Source organism: Molossus molossus, unplaced genomic scaffold, assembly GCF_014108415.1.
Source record: "Molossus molossus isolate mMolMol1 unplaced genomic scaffold, mMolMol1.p scaffold_m16_p_11, whole genome shotgun sequence".
NCBI lineage: Eukaryota > Metazoa > Chordata > Mammalia > Chiroptera > Molossidae > Molossus > Molossus molossus.
The window spans coordinates 100,659,874-100,680,905 of NW_023425346.1; the positions used below are offsets into that span (position 1 = coordinate 100,659,874).

Sequence of the window (21,032 nt, forward strand, 5' to 3'; positions counted from 1 at the left end):
CAAAAATGAGCGTGGTGCTCTGTACAGTGGGGAGGGGGAGGGTCTCCCTGACCCCACAGCAGATCTAGTTTGAAAGTAGGGGTAGGGAGAGAGAAGAGGGAAATATGTTAACAAGATTTTTCTCTTTTATTTCTTCATCTCCAGGCCTTAGAGTTGGCTTTCCTAAGTTACGGGCATGTGTGTGACAACTCACTATTCTTCTCACGATTGATTCATCCTCGCTACAAGCTCCCTGATGGCAGAAGGAAATCCGTCTCTGCCCTTGACTGGGCCAGGGAGCGGCCTGTGCAGGGCTGGGCAGGGCAGGTGCTGGCTAATGGCCTGAGTAAAAGAAAGGGGATGCCCACACCTGAGCGTCTCACGACTCCAAGTGACTCTAAGGTATTTTCCCAGAGATTGTTCCCACCAAGAGGAATTCTGGGGTGAGCTGTTAATAGAGGGCTTTCTCAACTCTTGCCAGGGCCCAGTGCCTTCCCTCTGGGACAAATATCCCACCAAAGCCACAACAGGAACAGATAGAGGCCCACACCATCCAGTTCCGGAGTCTCAGGTGGCAGCCATGTGCAGAGTCACTGTGCCCAGTGCCTGGCACAGAGCTTGACACATAGTAGATGCTCATTAAATGTTGAATGTCTTAGAGAAGGCTCGGGTCTGCCAATATCAGTCAGGGCCCTAGTCAGAGCTTTCCAGAGACACAGATCCAATAGGATGAGGAGAGAGAGAGAGTTATTTTAAGGAATTAGCTGACATGATTCCGCAGGCTGGCAAGTCCAAAATCTTCAGGGTAAGCTGGAGACCAGGGAAGAGTTGATACTGCAGATGGAGTCCAAAGACAGTCTGCCGAGAGAATTCCTCCTCTCTCCAGGGAAGTCAGTCTTTTTCTTAAGGCCTTCACCTGATTGGATGAGGCCCACCCACACTATGGAAAGCAATCCACTGATTTAAATGTGACGTCCATTCAAAAACTGCCTTCACAGAAACATCCAGGGTAATAATATTTGACCAAATATCTGTCTGAGCACCATGACCCAGCCAAATTGACACATAAAATTAAGCATCACGCTCCCCCACCTCTGTCCCAGTGAGGTCCCCTGGGGCTCTCTCTCATTCTCTCTGACCACTGCCTTCCCGGGCAAGCTGACCCTGAGGCTCTCCCCTGCCCCTAAGAAGGCCCCAGGAACTAGAGACTTAATTCCTCCTTCCTGGACCTTTCTATGTCCAGCCAGGTGGATCCCAACACTTGGGCAGCTCCCTGAATTAAATTTTCCCCCAAGAGACCCTCTAAATGGCATCAGAGCTGTTGGTGGTGCCCGGAGAGTGGGAGTGGTCCTCTCTGCCCCTCCTCCTGTTCCTCCCTCCCCTGAACCATTGGCCCCCGTTGCGCCAGGCAGGAAGCAAGCCTTAGAGAGGAGCACATCACCTTGCCTGACGTTCTCCTACAGCAGCGGTTCTCAACCTGTGGGTGGCGACCCCTTTGGGGGTCGAATGACCCTTACACAGGGATCGCCTAAGACCATCGGAAAACACATATTTCCAATGGCGATTCATAACAGTAGCAAAATTACAGTTATGAAGTAGCAATGAAAAGAATTTTATGGTTGGGGGTCACCACAACATGAAGAACTGTATTAAAGGGTCGCGGCATTAGGAAGGTTGAGAACCACTGTCCTAGAGTTTAACACCATGTGAAGTTATAGTATTGTTCTACCTGTTTCTTGTTTGTCTCTTTCCTACCAAAATATAAGCTCCAGGAGGTCCGGGACTTCATCCCCAGGGCCTAGCCCAGCACCTGGCACGGAAAGGGGCTCAGAGTATTTGTTGTTTGGATGAAAAACATTTACTGAACTTCTCCTTTGTTCAGCCCATGCTGTGCCAAGGTGTGTACATGAGCCAGTCAGCAATTTACAGTTTCTGAGCATCTCCGCACACACGCCCAGTATCTTCATTTATTTCTCTTTGGCAGCTAGATCCTCCCTTCTCTGAAGACAGGAATCATCTTCCCTCCTCCCTCCTGGAGTCTGCCCACCGATGAGTGTCTCAGGGCAGCACCAAGTCCCTTTCAGTCCCTGGAGGAATGTGAGCTGTGGCCATGGGGAGATGCCTGGGGTCCCGCAAGAGGAAAGGGACCAGGACCCACAGGAGGCAGCTGTGTCTCAGTCCAGCCCTGCAGGCTCATGTATAGTCAGAGCAGTTCTGGGACTTTGCAGAGGAAAGGGGCACGGGGCGTGCTTTGGTGATAGAGTTCCAGCTTTGCACCCACTTCCTCCTGCTCCCTGGCCCTGCTCTGGGGACCCCCTGGGGCCGCCTGGATCCTGGAGGAGGTACTGTTGATCTTTCACTTCCCGATGCTGCGACCCTCGGCATCCCGGACGCGCAGCGCCCCCTGGTGTCAGCAAGCACCAGGATCGCTGCCTGGGCCCAGATGCGGAGAGGCGGATTTATTTCCTACTTTAGCTGACTTGTCTGGGGCTCGGGGCCAGGAATCCACTGAGCACACCCCTAACTGATCCTCTTACACAAGGCAGGACTTTAGTTGGTTCCCCTCATTATTTCAAAAGTATTGTGCATAGTCAATAATATTGTAATAACTGCGTGTGGTTCAGATGGGTACCATTAGACTTAGTGTTATGATCACCTCCTAGCGCTGTAAATGTCTAATCACTGTGAGTACATCTGAAACTAATATCGTATATCAACTTTAAATTAAAAACAAATTCTTTAAAAAAAAAAACCACCCAGAATTATTGGATTAAAGTGTCATTTAAAAATATACAGACGCCTTGGCCGGTTTGGCTCAGCGGTTAGAGCGTCAGCCTGCGGTCCTGAGAGACCCGGACCCGGTTCCCGCTAAGGGCATGTACCTCAGTTGCAGTTTGTCCCCGGCCCTGCTTGGGTCGTGCAGGTGGCAGCCACTCGATGTGTCCCTTTCACATCGATGTTTCTCTCTCTCTCTTTCTTCCTCTCTCTCCCTCCTACTCTATCTGAACAAAAAAAATGGAAAAATGTCCTCAGGTGAGGATAAAAAAATAATAAAAACACAGATTAGCAAAAGAAAAGCCCTTGTATCAGGTTGCCAGGTAAAACACAGGATATCCAGTTAAATTCAGATTTCAGATAAACAATGACTAATTGCATGGGACATTCTTGTTCTAAAAAATTATTCACACCCGACCAGTGTGCCTCAGGGGTTGAACATTGACCTTATGCACCAAGAGGTCCCCTGTTCGATTCCCAGTCAGAGCACATGCCCGGGTTGAGGGTTCGATCCCCACCAGGGGGGTGTGCAGGAGGCAGCCAACTGATGCATCATTTTTTCTCTCTCTCTCCTTTTCTCTCTCTGAAATCAATAAAAACATATTTTTAAAAATAAATTATTCACAGCTTACCTTAAATTCAAATCTAACTGATGTTCTATGCTTTTATTTGCTAAATATGGCAAATCTATATCCATAACCTAGTTACACTCTAGTTAACATGTTGAAGTGTGTTTACAGAGCTTTTTAAAAAGTATCCCTATATGTACATTGTTTACCCAAAAAGGGGGGCTCTATAAGGTAGGCTGTTTTCCAACCCAATTTCTCCATTTAACAATATCCCATGAACATTTCTGCATAAACTCAAATGTCCTTTTATAGCCCAGTTTTCCATACTGTCATCAGTAAGACTTTAGACATCCGGAGACCATCATAGTTTCCTGATCCCGTTTTTCCTGATTTTTCCTGGTTCCCAGCAATGCAGCAGCAGCTTCCTTTCCTCCGCCCCTGCTGCAGGCCTTCTGTAGCACGTGTAACGGGTGCAGGTCTGAATTCTGCTCCACCAGAGCGTAACAGCGGGACTTTCCTCCAAGAAGCACTATGGATCCGACCCAGGAATCAGACTGTGGGCTCGATTGCCTTCCCCGGTACTCCTGACTCTGCAGCTCCACTGCTCGGCCCGGCCGGGCCCGGCCCGTGGAACTGCTCAGCTGCAGCCTCCTGGACCGCAAAATGGGGCTGGTGAAGATTAGTCTTTCTCTTCACCACTAGAGGGCAACCTCTGCCTGGACAAGAGACCTCTCTCCATCAGTCACCTTTATATCCTCAGACAACATGCTCAGCGCTCGGACTTCACAGGCAAAAACGCATGTTGTCTAAATGACCGAATGACAGTGCTTTCACACGTGAGAAAAGGGTGTGACTGCCGACTTTGGGGGAGATGGTCCATCGCCATTAAGGTTGTTAAAAGAGAAACTAGCCCTGGCTGGCTTAGTTCAGTGGTTAGAGCGTCAGCCCGCGATCAGGGAGACCAGGGTTTGGTTCCCACTAGGGCATGTACCTCGGTTGCAGTTTGTCCCCAGCCCCGATTGGGGTCGTGTGGGTGTCAGCCAGTCCATGCGTCTCTCTCACATCGATGTTTCTCTCTCTCTTTCTCCTTCTCTCCCTCCTGCTCTATCTGAAGATAAATGCAAAAATGTCCTCAGGTGAGGATTAAAAACAGAGAGAGAAACTAAAGCAAATCAAAATTTTTAAGAGTTTAGCCCGGTTGGTGAGGTTCAATTCCCGGTCAGGGCACATGCCTGTGTTGTGGGTTTGATCTGCAGGAGGCAGCGGATTGATGTTTCTCTCTCACATCGATGTATCTCTCTCTCTCTCTCTCTCTCGCCCTTCCACTCTCTCTCAAAAAAAAAAAAAAAATCAATAAAAAAAATTTTTTTAAGAGTTTATTTGAGCAAATATCTATTTGAATTGGGCAGCCCCAAACTGGAAGCAGTCAGGAGCACTCAGCCGATAGGAGCCAGGAGAAAGACAGAGAAAGTGCTGAATCAAGGAAAGGAAAATACTTAATTGACTACAGCTTCAAGCCTACTTGGCTGTTTGTGATTGGTTGTCCTTAGCATTTTGATTTTGCAACCCACAGGCATTTACAGGGTCCACAGCACCACAGACACCTCAGTCTAATAGCTTCCTTGTTTGCTTCATTTACCAGATCTGCCCTGTGTCCTAACCACAGGCTCCTGAGCAGCCAGGCTGCCTCCCCGCCCTCTCCCCACAGGGACACAGCTCCTCACACCTCCTGCTCACTCCCTCAGTCAACAGCGCCCTGAGCTTCCTCTGCAGCAGGAAAGGTGAGTCTCTCCCACTCTGGGAGCGAGGGTGGGGTAGGGGAAGGGGTGTGCTTCAGGTCAGACTCGAATCCTTGCTCTGCCACTTTCTGACTGGATGACCTTGAGTAGTTTCTTCTTGCTGCAAATTACACCCTTGGCAGCCTAAAACATGAATTTGTTATCTTACAGTTCTGTAGGCCGAGATCTGACACAGCTCTCACTGGGCTCAAATCAACGTGTGGACAGAGCTGTGTTCCGTTCTGAAGGTTCGAGGGGAAAAGTCATTGCAGCTGCGGACCGAATGTTTGTTTCCCCAAATTCACATGCATGTTGAACCCTAATCCCAATGCGATGGTATTTAGAAGTAGGCCCTTTGGGAGGTGATCTGGTCATGAAGGTGGAGCCCTCATGAATGGGATTAGTGCCCTTATAAAGGAGACCCCAGAAAGACCCCTCGTCCCTCTATCAGGTGAGGACACGGTAAGCATGTGGCTGTCTAGATCCAGGAAGCAGGCCCTCACGAGACACCAAGTCTGCCAATGCCCTGACCTTGGACTCCCAGCCTTCAGAACTGGGAGGAATATGTCTGTTGCTTCCAAGCCAATGGGATTTTGTTATAGCCGCCCAAGCTGACTACAACAGTTTGTTTGTGTCTTCCAGCTTCCAGAGGCTGCCTACGTTCCTTGGCCCCTTTGCTTCATCCTCAAAGCCAACACTCTGATGTTCTTCTATAATCACACCTCCCTCTGACTCACCCCTCTGCCCCCCTTTTAAGTACCTTGTGGCTGTTTGGGGCCTACTTGCATAATCCAGAATAATCTCCCTATTTTAAGGTTAGGGATTAGCGATCATAATTCCATCTAAAACTTTGATTCACCTTTACCAGGTAACCTAACATATACATATTCACAGGTTGCAGGGATTAGGACATGGGCACCTTTGGGGGGCCATTATGCCACCTACCACAGACCTAGAGTAATTATATCACTTCTAAGAGTCCATTTCTTTATGAAGTGGGGTTCCTCCATTAGGTGAAACAGAGATTAGAGATGGTGATTAGATCAGTCATCTGTTGCTATGTAACACATTACCCCAAAATTTAGTGGCATAAAACAATATTTCTCACAACTTTTATGAGGGTCAGAAATTAGTGAGCAGTTTAGCTGAGAAGTCTAGTGTGGGATCTTTCAGTAGCCAAGGCTCTGGTTATCTGAAAGATGGGCTAGGACCGAAAGCTTTTAAAATGACTCCCTCACCCAGCTGGTGTGGCTCAGTGGTTGAGCATCGACCCAGGCACCAAGAAGTCACCGGTTTGATTCCAGGTCAGGGCACATGCCCCGGTTGTGGGCCAAGGCCCCAGTGGGGGGCATGCAGGAGGCGGCCAATTGATGTTCTCTCTCATCGATGTTTCTATCTCTCTCTTCCTCTCCCTCTAAAAATAAATAAATGAATAAAAAGACAGCTCCCTCAGTGTCTGTTGGCAGCAGGCCTCAGTTCCTTGCATGTCGATCCCCCCAAAGTGCTGCTTGAGTGTCCTCACAGTGGGGCAGCTGGCTCCCCATAGACAGAGTGACCCAAGCGAGCCGACCAGAAGCACAATGTCTGGTTTCACTAAGCCGTGCACACATATTACGTATTTAAATAACTTTTCAAAATCAATAAAAATTGCTTAACATTACTCAGGTTGGTCTAGTTCAGACGCTTCCAAGCATTAGCAGCAGAATCCTTTCCTCAAATAGAATGTGGGGAATTATAAGAGAGCCCCAGTGGCTCCAATGGGGGCGAGGCCTGGGGACCCTCTATGAGCCTCTCATCCTCAGTTTACAAACCTCTGGATTCAACCTTTTCTCTGAGCAGGAACCTCCTGACTTTCCAAAGCTGGAAACAAGAGCTTTGATCAGATTTGAAATGGTAAAAAGACTGCTCTTTTCAGTGTCCCTTTATCAGGAAAACATCCAATTTTATAATTGTTTTAGCCTGAAGGTTACAAACCTTCAAAGGAAGAAAGGAAAGATCAGCCATTTGGTTTGAACAGATATTCCCAACCTTTAATCACTGTGCCCTTAAAACTGTGTACCCAGAATGCTTTGCAACCCGGGCCTAAAACAGATGGGGGTTTTGTCCTCTCCCCACACCTTTTCCCTTCCTTCCCTGCACACCCCCATCCCACTCAGGATTAGCCTCAGCAGCCGGTGTGGCAGAGGGTCAGCCCCACCTCTCAGTCTCAAGTTGCTGTCACATTTATGTCCTTGCAGTCACCTACAACCTGCAGCCCATCGGGCCTGGGTTTAGGTCCCAGACCTACCACTCAGTACTGAATCTGCACAAGTCACTTAACCTCTCTGAGCCTTGGTTGCTGTGTGTGTAACTTGGGGACAGTGCCCTCTCCATCGCTGGGCTGCAGTACAGATGACATGTAAACACCTGCTGCGTCTTCTCCCAACCCTATTGTCCGACAAGGTCCGGATGTGGAGAGGAAGCTTCAAGGATGCATCTTCTAGGAGGAGGACGTGGCACGGGGGTGGGATTGATCGGTATTACGGGAATTATAATCATTATTATTCTACTATACGACTAACCTGGGAGTAACAACAAGGTATCTGAAATCACGCCTCTTCAATTAAATTCCGAAGAAACCCCAGCTTCCCCTGAAACAGTCACCACTGCATGTCCAGACTGTCTAAATAATTTACTAATTCAATTAGGTAAAAATTTTCCCCAAAAGTCCCTAATAAACAATTCATGGATGAGTTGTGACAGGTAGAACTAATGGAGGCACCTTATACCCCTGTGCCTCCTCCCCAGACAGAAAGAGTATTTTAAGAGAATAAAAGAAAATTGTATCGACCCCTACCCACTGCTCAAGGGTTTCCTTATATAGCTTATTGGATAAAAGGAAAACTATGGTACGTACCTAGAGGGGCTAGAAGTATCCAAAGGATTCCTGACCCTCCCTTGCCCTTTACAGGAGCATATAATGAAAATGGAATAATAGTTAACAAAGACAGACTACACATTCCTTACGCAAGCTCGCCTTCACGGAAGATTGGCACGCCAAGGTCCCCCGTGGTGCTTACGCACAAAGGAACAAAAGAAATCTCAATCATTGCAATTGAATACATTTTATAAGAAATGTTGCCCTGAGTTAGTTAAGGAGGTAAATAAAAAACCAGCTGATCTAAAAACCCAGAACTAGATTTTAAATAAAGGTCAACTATTAATCTCAGACAAAGGGCCTATAGAAAACCCTGTCTCACCCTACAGGTTACTCTACTCCCTTCTTTGTATCTATAAACACAAAAAGTTATCAATTAATTCTGATAAAAATGAAACTAACATCCTGGTACTATGGAATGTAACTTCCTGCTTCTTTAACCTCAAATATTAAATTTATGCCAAAAAAGAAAGTATATAAGCACATAGAAACTTGCAATAAATGGGAATAGTGTCACACTTCCTCTGAGTCGTGTTGTCATCTGTCTCCCAGTGCCGACGCCTGACCACCTTCGGGCCCCCTGGACCCTGCTGCAGCTGGACTGCGGCAAACACCCAGCCACAGAAGGACCCCAATTAGTGGCCTCTTGCCAATAATGGCCTCTTCCGACTTCACCTGGCCTTTCCCAGGCTTCCTGGCCTGGGGCTAGAGCTTTGAGCAGGATTCTGGTTGACAGCTTGCTTTTCAGAGTCTTTAATTTCTATATTTTTCAAAATAATTTTTAAAAACTTGGTTAAGCTCATTTTTGAAAAAAAATTAACAAGAAAAAAATTTCCCCACCACTGAGTTCCCAGCCACGGGCTGTCCTGGGCACTCTGCCCACCTCCCCAGGCTCTCTGCTCACCTCGTGTGCTGGGCGAATAAGGAGTTTTAATGCGTTTTGTTTTGTTTTCCTGAAGATCTTTCCTGGCCTTTAACAGACCTCTGGTACCCTATGAAATAACAGAAAATCCATGTTGGTCTCTGCTCACAGCTTCTGGCACAGAGCTGCAAAATCCTTGTCATTTCCCAAGTAATGGGAGCTCTAGCAGCATCTTTTGTTCTAATATTTGATCTTGGACCCTGGTTCCTGACACACAGCTCCTACGTCCCTTGGAATCTCTTGGGTGATAGGAGTGTCTTTTGCTCTAGTAAGACGACTCTGGGTGGGCTCCTGGGTGGGGGCTGGCCACCAGAAAGACCAAGCCATGATGAGAAGCTTGGAATTTTCAGCCCCACCCCATCCTCCAGAGAGGGGCTGGAAATGGAGTTAATAATTGATCATGCTCCTAGGAGGAGGCTCCCATGAAAATCCCAATAGTATAGGGTTCAGAGACCTTCCGGTTGGTGAACTCAGGTGCGAGCAGAGTGGTGGGCCCGGAGAGGGCATGGAAGCTCCGAGCCCGTTCGCACATACCCTGCCCTACACATCTTTGCTCTGGTTGTTCATCTGTATCCTTCATCATATCCTCTTCTAAGGGGCTGGTAAACAGTGAGTAAACTGTTTTCCTGAGTTCGATGAGCCCCTCTAGCAAATGAATCAAACCTGAGGCCAGGGCCCTGGGGAACTCCAATTTATAGCAGATGGGTCAGAACCACAGGGGGACTTGTGATTGACGTCTGAAGGTGGAGTGCAGGGGGCAGTCTGGTGGGACTGAGCCCTTACCCTGGGGGACCTGACGCTTTCTCCAGGCAGATAGGGTCAGGATTGTTAAATTGTAGGACACTCAGAATTGCCAGCAAGGATAGTTCTGTGTGAGTAGTATTAAGAGACACAGGAGGGAAAGACTGGATTTTCAAAGGCATGCCCACAGAAGGGACACCCCCAAACCATCTCCAACAGCCCCATCAGTTTACAACAGCCCAGGACTCTGCCCCCAGATCTCTCAGAGGGCAGTGGGGCTGAGCCTGGGTGGGGCCTGTGTCCCAGGCTGCAGCCATCTAGAAGCCTCTTTGTTCCCCGATACTGGTCACATGTTCCTCGTGCAGTGAGTGTCCAGGAACACTGCTTTTTAAATGTCCTGGTTGCACAAAAATGTTTTACTTGGAGACTTAGGCATAACAGACCATCCATGGGATAAAAGGATTTGTCCTTTTGACACCAAGGATCTACAAAACGATAGAGAAATGAAACACATCCACCATTAAGCCAGCGCCCCAAAGCAACTTCCCCATGTTGGAAGATTTCCAAGGAATAGCGGGCCGAGACCCTTGGTGGTTACAGGAAGAGGTAGGGCGCAGGGTATTGTGACATGCCTCAGGGAAGGGCAGCTTTTCCCTTGGCCCAGGGAGGCCGGGCATTAGAGGTGCAAGGGAGCTGGACCCGACATGGAGCCTGGGGCCCACCCCTCCGGGGCTCCACAGGACAAGAAGGAGGAGCCGCAGCAAGAGACTCAGACCCAGACCATCCAGTGCCAGGGCCAAGTGCTGCTGCTGGGCGAGCACTGGCGGCAGAATGAGCGCGGCCTGACCCTGCAAGACATCCTGGAGCAGGTCCCCACCAATGCGCCCTCCGGAACCTCGTCCACCCGAGCCACCAGCGGTCACAGCAGTTCCAGCAACAGCTCCAGGCGTTGTCTCAAGCGCTCCGGTGAGCGCTCTTCGAACGGCGCCGACTGCCCGGCCGCCAAGTGCAAGCGCTTCGCCCAGACGCTGCCGGACGACGGGCTGGAGGCTGAGGACCGGCGCCAGGGCGAGTGCGAGGCCGCTCGGGCTTCGGCCGAGACCCCCGGGTCCCGGGCGGAGGACCCGGCGCCGGGATGCTGGGCCCCGCCGCAGCCGCCGGAGCCACCCGAGCCGGACTCGCGGCTGCTCCTGGTGCTGTGCCGCGCGTCGGCGCTGCGCTCGCGGCTGCCCCGGCTGCAGCTGCTCCTGCAGCGGGTGCACGCCCGGCACCGCCGCCCGCCCGCCGCGCTCGTGGGGATCGTGGTGCACCCGCGGCGCGACGAGGAGGCGGAGGCGCGGCGCCGCATGGAGACCCTGCTCTGCAGCGCCTTCGCGCCACACAGCCCCGCCGTGGAGGTGCACACGGCCGTGTTCAGTCCCAGCCGACCCGAGGGCACCCTAGACGTTCAGCTCGCCGCCAACCGAGCGCACAGGGTCCGCCTAGTGGATCGAGGGACCCAGACTGATGGTGAGGGACCTGAAGATGAGGGGTGGGGACGCCAGGCTGCCGAGGACGTCCCCAGGAGAGAAACTTCAAACACGGAGGGAGGTCTGTGCCCTGACCCTACTGGTCCCAGTAGCGAACAGGTCCCTGATGTCACGGTCCTTCTCCTTGCGCTTCTGCGTACACCTTTGAGTGAAGATGAACTAGATTGCTGTTCCCAGGGGTGCTCACTGGGATAATTTGGGGTCAAAAGTGTTACACTTCCCACCCATCCACCTGACCCCTGCGCATCTTTTCCATCTGGTTGTTCATCTGTATCTTTTTTTTTTAATCCTCACCCGAGGACATTTTTCAGTTTCTTGTTCAGATAGAGTGGGAGGGAGAGAGAGAGAGAAATATCCACGTGAAAGGGACACATCGAGTGGTTGCCACCCGCACGACCCAGCCAGGGCCGGGGACAAACTACAACCGAGGTAGGTGCCCTTAGCGGGAACCGAACCCGGGTCTCTCTGGACCGCAGGCCGACGCTCTAACCGCTGAGCCAAACCGGCCAGTGCTCATCTGTGTCTTTTATCATCCTTTTCTAAGAAACTGGTAAACAGTAAGTAAACTGTTTTTCCTGAGTTCTATGGGCCACTCTAGCAAATTAATCAAACCTGAGGAGGGGGTCCTGGGAACCTCCAATTCATAGCAAATGGGTCAGAACCACAGGTGGACTTGTGATTGATGTCTGAAGGTGGGGGGGGAGGGCACTCAGGTGGGACATTGATGCCCCCCCCCCATCTACTCTATCTGAAGATAAGTGGGAAAATATCCTTGGATGAGGATTTAAAAAAAGAAGAATTGTACAGTCAGCCAGCTACTAACGGTCTAAAACAGCACCCTGCTGAGAGGGTTGTGAGGATTAGCCATGAAAAGCCCTCAGAACAGTGCCTGGCTGCACTAGGCATGCTTTGGCTGGAATCATGTGTGGTTCTCTTGGGGGAGGAGGTTGAAGAACCAAGCAAAGAACAAGTGGAAGTGGAGAGGAGGAGGTGGGGTCTAGGGCCTGCAAACTCCCAAATCTGTATCTTACAAGGGCTGATTCCCAGTAGTGAGCAAGGGGGCAAGGGAGGAAAAGGGTCCCACAGATGCAGGGAAATGAGGCGTGTTCGCGCGACTTCTGGAGCTCAGGGCTGGCTACAGCTAGCCGCAGGGAACATCAGCCTGGGGCAGTGGGCTGTCACCGTGCCATAGAGGAGTCAGACTAGGAGTCAGGCTAGGAAACTGTGCTCCAGCCAGAACAGAGGGCATGGCAGATGTTCTAGCAAAGACTGTGGCAGTGCCGTGCTCCTCCTCCTTCTAGCCCAGCCTGTTACTGCATAAGTACCCTTCTCTGCGTCTTCGGACCACCCTTACTAAAGAACCCACCCTGCCATAGAAAAACTCCCACTCCTCCCAAAGCCTGACCCTCTGTGTTTCTTCCATTGTTGTCCTGGGGAACAGGCACCTGTTTTCTGTGCCCCCTTCGGCTCCTTGGTGTGAAATGAAATGCTTCTTTCATTCCTACCAGGACATTCTGCCCGTGGGCGTCTATACCTGTTTAATTCATTTAAACCAGTGGTTCTCAGCCAGGGGCAATTCATTCTCTCTCTCGCTCTCTCTCTCTCTCTCTCTCTCTCTCTCACACACACACACACACACACACTGACATCTACCCACCAGTGTCTGTAGATATTTTTGGTTTCACAATTTGGAAGAAGCAGTGGTTGCTACTGGCATCTCATGGGCTGAGACCAGGGATGCTGCTAAACTTACAATGCACAGGACAGCCCCACAATAAAGAATTATCTGGCCCACATGTCAATAGGGCTGAGGTTGAGAAACCCTGATTTAAACCAGGTTGAGGCCCTCAGTCAAAAGCCCCATTGGTGCCTGGAAATCTAGTTTTTCAGAAATAAATGACATAGTATGTGTGACCTGCCAAATCTGAACAGGGTCCCTGACCGGGTTCCAGACTCTCTGATTCTAAAGTGAGTCCCCGAGGGACCCATTGCTCTTGACGTCAAGGGATTACCACCTTCTTGTAGACTCACCTGCTCCCTGAATCTCCTCATGCCCAAGCTCAACCCAACTCAACCCAACTCTGTGGATATGAGCTCCCTGTATCCTTTCTGCCTTTTTTTCCTTCACTCCTCTCACTCAAGGGATTTTTTTTTTTTAATTCATTGATTTTAAGGCCTGTATAATTACCTGACTGCCCATTGCCTTCTGGAGTCAGGAAAAGAGAGAGCCCAGAACAAGAATTTAGCCCTGTTGATGCCCCCTAGCTGTGTGACTTTGGAACAGTGATTTAACCCCAGTTTCTCCTCTAAAGAAAGAGAATCCGCAAGGTCTTTCCAGGTTGTAGAATCTCTAAAATATTTTCCGTCAGTTCACAATTCACATCGGGTCCGGCCTTGCGTGAGGATTCCTCCTCCCTGGGTCTACCCTAAACCTTCTCTTGGGGCGGGATTGTTACCCTCCGACGCAAAAGGTCAACAGGAGCACACTCACCCACCGCGTGATGCAACAACGGCAGAAGTAGAGTCTTCTCGTGTGAACACATTTTATGTTGGAGTCAAAATCCGAAGCCTAAGGTTGTCTTTCAAAAATGCTTTTTTCTCTCCCATCCTAAAAAGAAAATCACACTGTGAACTTTGAGAAAGGTTCATAGTCTCCTAACTGACCGGACGAGTTTGAGGTTTGAGAGGTAGTCTGTTGTGGCTCGTGTCACGAGTTTGAGAAAAATGTGGTTTTCCAAACAACTGTTACATGTTTGGAGGAAATTCTTTTACCAAATGCAAGGGTTCTTATCAAAGTTGGAGACCCCTCCCCACCCCCGCCCAGCCCTTTCCCACAGTGGGGAAGGGCAGGTTTTGGAAGAAGGAGGGAAGCTACTCTGTTCTGGGGGGAACAGTTGAGACAGAAGGAGGCTGTGGGCTTTCCATGGACCCCCAAATCCCCAGTAAAGTAACCTAAAACAGAATGTATTTTGAAGTAGTGATTTGGGTTTTTTGATATGTGGAAACCAGTAATAGAGCTGAGCATCACAGCCAGGTGTCTTAGAGAGAACGGATAGCTCCAGGGGGACCCAGGACACACCAGCAGAGGTGCCCGAAGGAGGCACTCCAGTCGCAGAATCCTGGGGATCCAGGCTGTCACGGGTCCCATGGCCAGGCTTAACCCAGGTTTGTGAGGGGTCTGACAGCTGCCCTCTCTCCATGCCAGGAGCTAAGGAAGAGGGAGGACAGCAGAGAAGACTGTCCCCAGGGCACTGCCATAGGAGCCACCCTGGCTTTTGTGACCTCACAGGAGGGGTGTGGGTGACCTTTCTCTGGGGAGCCTGAGTCCAGCCCAAGGCCAGAGCGCTCCCCCAGGGCAGGGGTAAACGGCCCCTCCAGGAGGGAGCCAGGAGATTAGGCAGCTCCATGTAGGTCCACCTTTAGGTTGGGAGGACCCACCATGAAGAAGGGCAAAAAGAAGAAGCCAGAGCCCAAACACCGAGGCTCCACCTCACGGCACAGTAGCTCCGAGTCTACCCCACAGCAGCAACAGAGCTCCGAGTCCACCCCCCAGGAGCCCAGCTCGGGGTGCACCCCACAGCAGCCCAGCTCGGGGTGCACCCCACAGCAGCCCAGCTCGGGGTGCACCCCACAGCAGCCCAGCTCGGGGTCCACCCCACAGGAGCCCAACGCAGGGTGCACCCCACAGCAGCCCAGCTCGGGGTGCACCCCACGGCAGTCCAGCTCGGGGTGCACCCCACGGCAGCCCAGCTCGGGGTCCATCGCACAGAAGCCTGTGTCCAGGGCCCTCCCAGCTTCCAAGCCCAGCCAGTCAGGGCGGGGTCTGCTGCCTCCGAACACTGGCACAAAAGCACTCCCTGCATCCAAGAAAACAGGTGAGCAGCTCAGTAGTTCTAGCCAGGAGAATCCCGGGCTCGCCCCAGGAGCTGGTTCTTACTGGGGAGCGATGGAACTGTGCTTGTGGAGTGGGAAGATTTGGGGGCTTGTTTTTATCCAAGAGACCAGGATTCCTGGGTGTTAGCATTTCTCACCACGCGGAGTCTTACTGAAGAAGGCAGCCACGCATACGCATTAACATTTAACGTGGCTGGGTGGTGATATTCATTAGGAATCGGCACCGTGTGGCTGCTTGAAAATAAAAACCAAGGGCACTGGCCAGTTTGGCTAAGTGGTTAGACTCATCAAACCAATGAGTCCCGGGTTCGATTCCGGGCAAGGGTACGTACCTCGGTTGCGGTTCGGCCCTGACCCTGGTCGGGTCGTGCAGGAGGCAGCCAGTTGATGTGTCCCTCTCACATCAATGTTTCTCTCCCTCCTTCCCTCCCACTCTATCTGAAGACAAATAGAATTTAAAAAAAATGTGAGGATTTAAACAAACAAAAATAAGAACCATTTGGTGTTTGCGATTTGGTGGAAGGAGTTGGAGGACATCTGTCTGTGGGGTCGAAGGTGTGAGGAGACTTCTCCCTGTTTACCTCAGATATCTGACTGAGGGCCCACGGATAGGGTTGTCAGTAAAATGCGGGACACCCAGTACAGTTTGAATTTCAGATAAACTACAAATGATATTTGTATGTAAAAGCATTCTTTCAGGATAAGCGTGTCCCTGATATTGCAGGGGTGCCCTTGTTGTATTTGCCAAGTCTGGCAGCCTTCCTTATGGAAGGCAGAGGCAGACCTCTCTCCTCAGCATTAAAAATGTCCCACTGCCCGACAAGGAAGGCCGTCCAGGAGAGGTGGTAGCCAGAGTCCTCTTTGGCAGCCAGCGTCTGATTGAACACTGGATTGTGCAGAGGGAATTCAAGTGGAGCTCGGGAGGTGGGCTGGTTCTTACTGCTTCTCATAATAATGGTAATTGCTAACGAACACTTATCACCAAGCATTTACTGTGCACCCAGCATTCAGCTGGGCTCTCTGTTAATTCTCTTATTTAACAACTCTATAAAGGACAAGCTAGTATCATCATCTCCATTTTATAGATGGGGAAACTGAGGCTCAAAGAAATCAAAATAACTCACTCTCAAGCAGGCACTGGTATCACTGAACAAGAACCTCAGTCTATTCTGACTCCAGGATCCTCGCTCTTCACTACAGTCCTAACCTTCTGACCCCCACGAGGTCTGGGGTCTCCGCTGGAGGAAGAACACCCTCTCGGAGCTTCTCCTGAATCTGTGAACCAGTTCCCATGATTCTGTGGTCCTGAGCAGGCCACATTCCCCATGCCACAGTGATCCCTCTGGGACAATGTGAATATAAAATAAATAAGAGGTGTGTGTACATCCAAGGTACCACTGTGACACGATATTTCTGTGGCTAGGAATCAATCTGTTCTTAACCTCTGGAAATGGTTTCAAGTGTCACATTATATTGTATACATTATGATCATCAGCCACGGAGCTAAACATTTCTGGACTGTGGCCTATAGAACTGATACCTGTAGAATGTGAAACTTGACATTCCTGAATCTTTTCACGAATACATGCAACTCACCCCCAGGGAGGATTTCTGCTTATTGAGGCGGCAAAGCAGGAAACGGTGGTGGCTCCTCAGTGGTCACGACGGACACCTGCTCTTCCTCTGCGAAGGCATGTTTCCCCTTTGAGCCAGAGTGGGAAGGAACGCGGGCGATGAGGGATGAGGGCCTCGGAAGGAAGGATGCCATTTTCTGAAATCCAAATCTTTTGTATGCAGAGAATATTGTAGCTCAAGAAAGTACAAGTCTTCCACTAGAATGACTATAATCAAAAGAGGGACAATGACAAGTGTTGGTGAGGCTGTGGAGAAATTGGGAACTTCATACACTGCCGGAGGGAATGTAAAACGGTGCTTCTCTGGAAAAGTCTGCCAGTTCCTCGAAGGGTTAACCATGAAGTTACCATGAGACCTAGCTATTCCGTTCCTGGGTATATACCCAAGAAAATTAAAAACGTGTCCACACAAAAACTTGTACTCGAACATCACAGCAGCATTGCTCACAGTAGCCAAAAAGTGGAGACAACTCAATGACCATCAACCAATGAATGGGTAAACAGCAGGTGGTACAGCCCTACATTGAAATGCCATTTGGCAATAAAAAGAGATGTTATGCTGATAGGTGCTGCAATATGAACAGACCTCAAGAACATTAAGCTAAGTGAAAGAAGCCAGCCCCCAAAAAAGCCAACATGTTGCATGATTCCATTTCTGCAATGTCCAGAAGAGGTAAATCTATTGCCAGGAACTGGGGACAGTGGGGAGCAGGCAGTGACTTGGTTATGGGCACGGAGTTTCTTTGGTGGGAAATGAAAAGATTCTGGAATTAGACAGTGATGGTGGTTGCACACCCCCTGTGAATATACTAAAAACCACTGCACAACTTAAAGGGGTGAATTTCATGGTATGGGAATTACAAATCCATTTCAAAAAATGTTTAACTTTTTAAAACGATAAAGTCTTGCCTTAGAATCTCTTCCTTCCCCAGTCCTGGAAAAGTATCCGTTGGGGCAGGTCTGGGCAGGAAGGGGGCAGAGCTGGCTTCATGGAGCTTGGGCTGGAAGAATCCACAGTTCGGTCAGGAAGTAGCTGCAGGAGGGAATCATGCGCCAGAAGTCATCTTCAACAGCAGAGGGCGCCATCTCTGGGTTCCGCTGGGATCCACTGCCCAGGACAGAGGGAGATCACTTTGGGAAAGCATTTCAATGACAGTAAACTGCAGCAGCGGTTGTCTTCTAGGTGAACCAGTGAACCCCACAAAATGGGGCGTGGCAGCTCCAGGTGCAGGAACCGCGGTGCCACCTCTCGGGTGGGCCGTCACCTGCTGCCACCTCTTCCTGTGAGTTCCCGGAGACGGCGCTGAATCCAGGGGTGGAAATCCTAATCGAGGCCCAGCTCTGCAACCTACTTGCTCTCAGGGCACGTCCGTATACTCTTTGAGCCCCAGTTTCCGCATTTGTAAACGGAGAGTGACAGTACCCCACTTCACAGGATTGTCCTGACAATTCGAGGAGATGGACGATGACGTGGAGACAGCTCCGCACAGGTGCAAAGCCATCGCGCCCTTATTTTGACTATCCCCGGTAGCAGCAGTCCGTAACACACCAGTGTCCCATGCGGTTCGTTCCTCTCCTGCACCGTCCAGGCTCTCCCCCCGCCTCCTGGAGGCCTGTGGGTCCCTCATCTCTTCTCTTTTTCTGTCCACCCAGGGCCTCCGACTCGGGCGGGCTCGCGCGCCTTGTGTTCCTGTACCGCTTGCCCCGGCAGCTCTGCTTGCTGGCGTCGTCTGGGCCTGTGCCACAGCCGCATCTTCGATGTCCTTCTGCCTCGGGCCTGGCTGCCCATGCCAGGGAGGGGATTCCCAAACCTCCTCACCTTCTACAGGTTCTGGAGCGCGTGGAGGGCTGGGCCCTCGGGGCATATGGTTCCCAGGGCCAGGCCCTGCCCTCGATTTTACCATCGCTTGTAACTTCCTCTTGGGAGTCCTAGGCCAAAAGAAAGCCTCTCCCTCCGGGTGGCCACAGCCTAAGGTTTGGCACCGGCGCTTTCTGATCAGACCCACCCCAGGGTACCCCACCCGCAAAGAGAGGTGCCAGTTTTCTTTCTCACTGCGAGATCTTTTGCTTTTCCTCATAGGCACCCTCCCTTCTCAGAGTACACCCCCACACAGCCCTCCATAAATGCCCCTCACTCAGGGCTTTGGGATGAAAGGCTGTGTTTGGCCATCAGCCTCCTTCCGTGGCCCAAACCACAGCTGAGAGCAGCTGTTCTTGACCTGCATTTGAATGTCCCCTGGAATTTAGTCACAAATACTGGTTGTAACTCACACGCCCCCTTGGTGATAGGAAGACCTCCACCCTAGCAGGAGATTTCAGGCTGTTTCTAGCAGTCGGGACAGGGAACAGTGCCCCCAGGCTGGTCTGCCCAGGGCAGTGCAGCCTCCCAGACACAGCATCGTCGGAAGTATCTGCCCGTCTTTGCCTCTTCCTAGAAACCACCAGGGGTGCCAGGCTGTGTGCCAGGGCTGGGAGAGGGGCCTAAGGCAGCGCCGCCTGCACTCTGGGCCTCACAGATGTCCACAGAAGAGGCTTTCCACTCACGAATCTCATAGCCCTAAGGCAGGAACAGAGCCCACCCATCGCCCACCGTCCTCCTGCTCCTCCCCCCAGCCCCTCCCCCACCAGATCCCCGCTCGGGTCCATCCTTGAAAAACACCATCTTTTAGACCTGTGCAGAGAAATAAACAGATACCAAGGTGTGTCGAAGAACATGCCTAAAGCTAAAAATACTCTACAACCTGGTAAGTCCCTGTCCCCCACCCCCACCCCGTTATCATTAACGGTCTTCCGACACACTTAGCATGTCTGTCCATCTGGTGCCAAGTGGTGCCACGGAGTCATATCACTTTGAAACCCACAAGTAGGGAAACCTAATCTGCACAGGATTCTAGGTCCTAGGAGGGAAACCAGAACAGGGAACTTTCCCCTTAAAAATGGCACAGCCTGTGGTAAGCTCAGACATGTCCATAGAGAAACTAAGATGCGAGGCGGGTAGTCTGTGTCCTGTAGGAGATGTTCAAAGAGCTTCAGAAAAAGAGAGTGCCCACTCCTAAACTGGGGTCCAGGCGGACTGGAGGTCAGACCTCGGAGCGGAGTCTAACAGGACCCGAGGACCATCTCCGGCTGCTTTTAAAAGGAGAACATTCTAGATAGAGGAAAAGGCAAAAGCAAGGCTCAGAATTAGGAATGTGAGGGGCAGGGGCAGGGGTCCAGTCTGGCCCGGGTCAGGCATATTCTGTTCACATCTTAGCACCTGCTTCCGTAATCTTTCCATTTCTCAGTGGAGTGGAATGTTGGCTCCTGGCTGGAAATACACATTCACTTTAAATAAGAACCGCCCCTTGAATGGGACTTTTATCCACATGGATACTGCCTTTGTGAAAGCCTTCCTCACAAGTGTTCTCAGTTTTTCTTGCCTTCGTGGTGGGTTTAATGTTTCCTCATGTTCTTGATCCCCAAATGGAGCTACCTGATAGGACCTCCTTCACAGGGTGGTTGTGAAACTTGGGGAGACATGGGGTGTGAGGTGTTTAGCACAGGGCCTGGCACACGGGGGCCTTGACCACCTTTGTAACCTGGCTCCCTAAAAGTCCAGGGGAGCTGGCATCCCAGGCCAGCCCGTCCTCAGATCCTGGGGACCCTGTGGTAGGGTTTTCCTGGAAGGGGTGGGAGGAGTTGTAGCCCCTTGAGAGGAGGCTCGGTAGGGGGATGGGTATTCCTGCAACCCCGAGGGAACTCCCCAGTCTTTCCTTCCCCATAGACAGGCACTAACGCCAACTTCCCCCAACCTGTGGGCTTTCTACTTTGCTTTACAGAAGACCCACAAGGAAACATTCCAGTCATCGTAGTACCCGTGCTCCAAGCTCTCGGGATTGCGGCTGTGACCCTGGGAGCCCTGGGCGCTGTCTTATACGTCATTGAATCCTTGTGAACAAACCCCAGGCTCACAGTCCAGCAGGTAGGTGGACCCCCTTTGTGCCCACTGACTGGCCAGTCCTACGAGCAGGGCTGATGGGATGTCTGACCCTTCTCGGAAGGAGGGTCTTCATAGGCAAACCACACCCCTCCCAGCCCCTAGTGGGTAGCGTGAGGACTGGCTGAGTCCTTCCTGGACTCAGGATGGTCAGGCATGGCTCTCTCAAGCTCTCTCCATTATTGGGATTGCCAAGACAGAGTTCCCCACACCCCGTGGGATGGTTCCCCTAGTCACAGACACCAGACAGGAGGGCATGGAAGGGGTGAGGGCAGAGGTGCCTACCCATCTTAGGGTGCTCCCTCGGAACTTTTCTTC

At 51.0% G+C, this 21,032-nt stretch overlaps 1 protein-coding gene across 1 annotated transcript; it reads left to right on the forward strand.

Moving 5' to 3' along the window:
* Positions 1–10,230: 10,230 nt before the first annotated feature.
* Positions 10,231–20,662, forward strand: SPATA3 (spermatogenesis associated 3). The gene is given in 4 exon segments (XM_036253289.1): positions 10,231–10,294; positions 10,297–11,190; positions 18,392–18,566; positions 20,557–20,662. Coding segments are annotated over 4 exon segments (1,239 nt in total).
* The last annotated feature ends 370 nt before the right edge of the window (positions 20,663–21,032 follow it).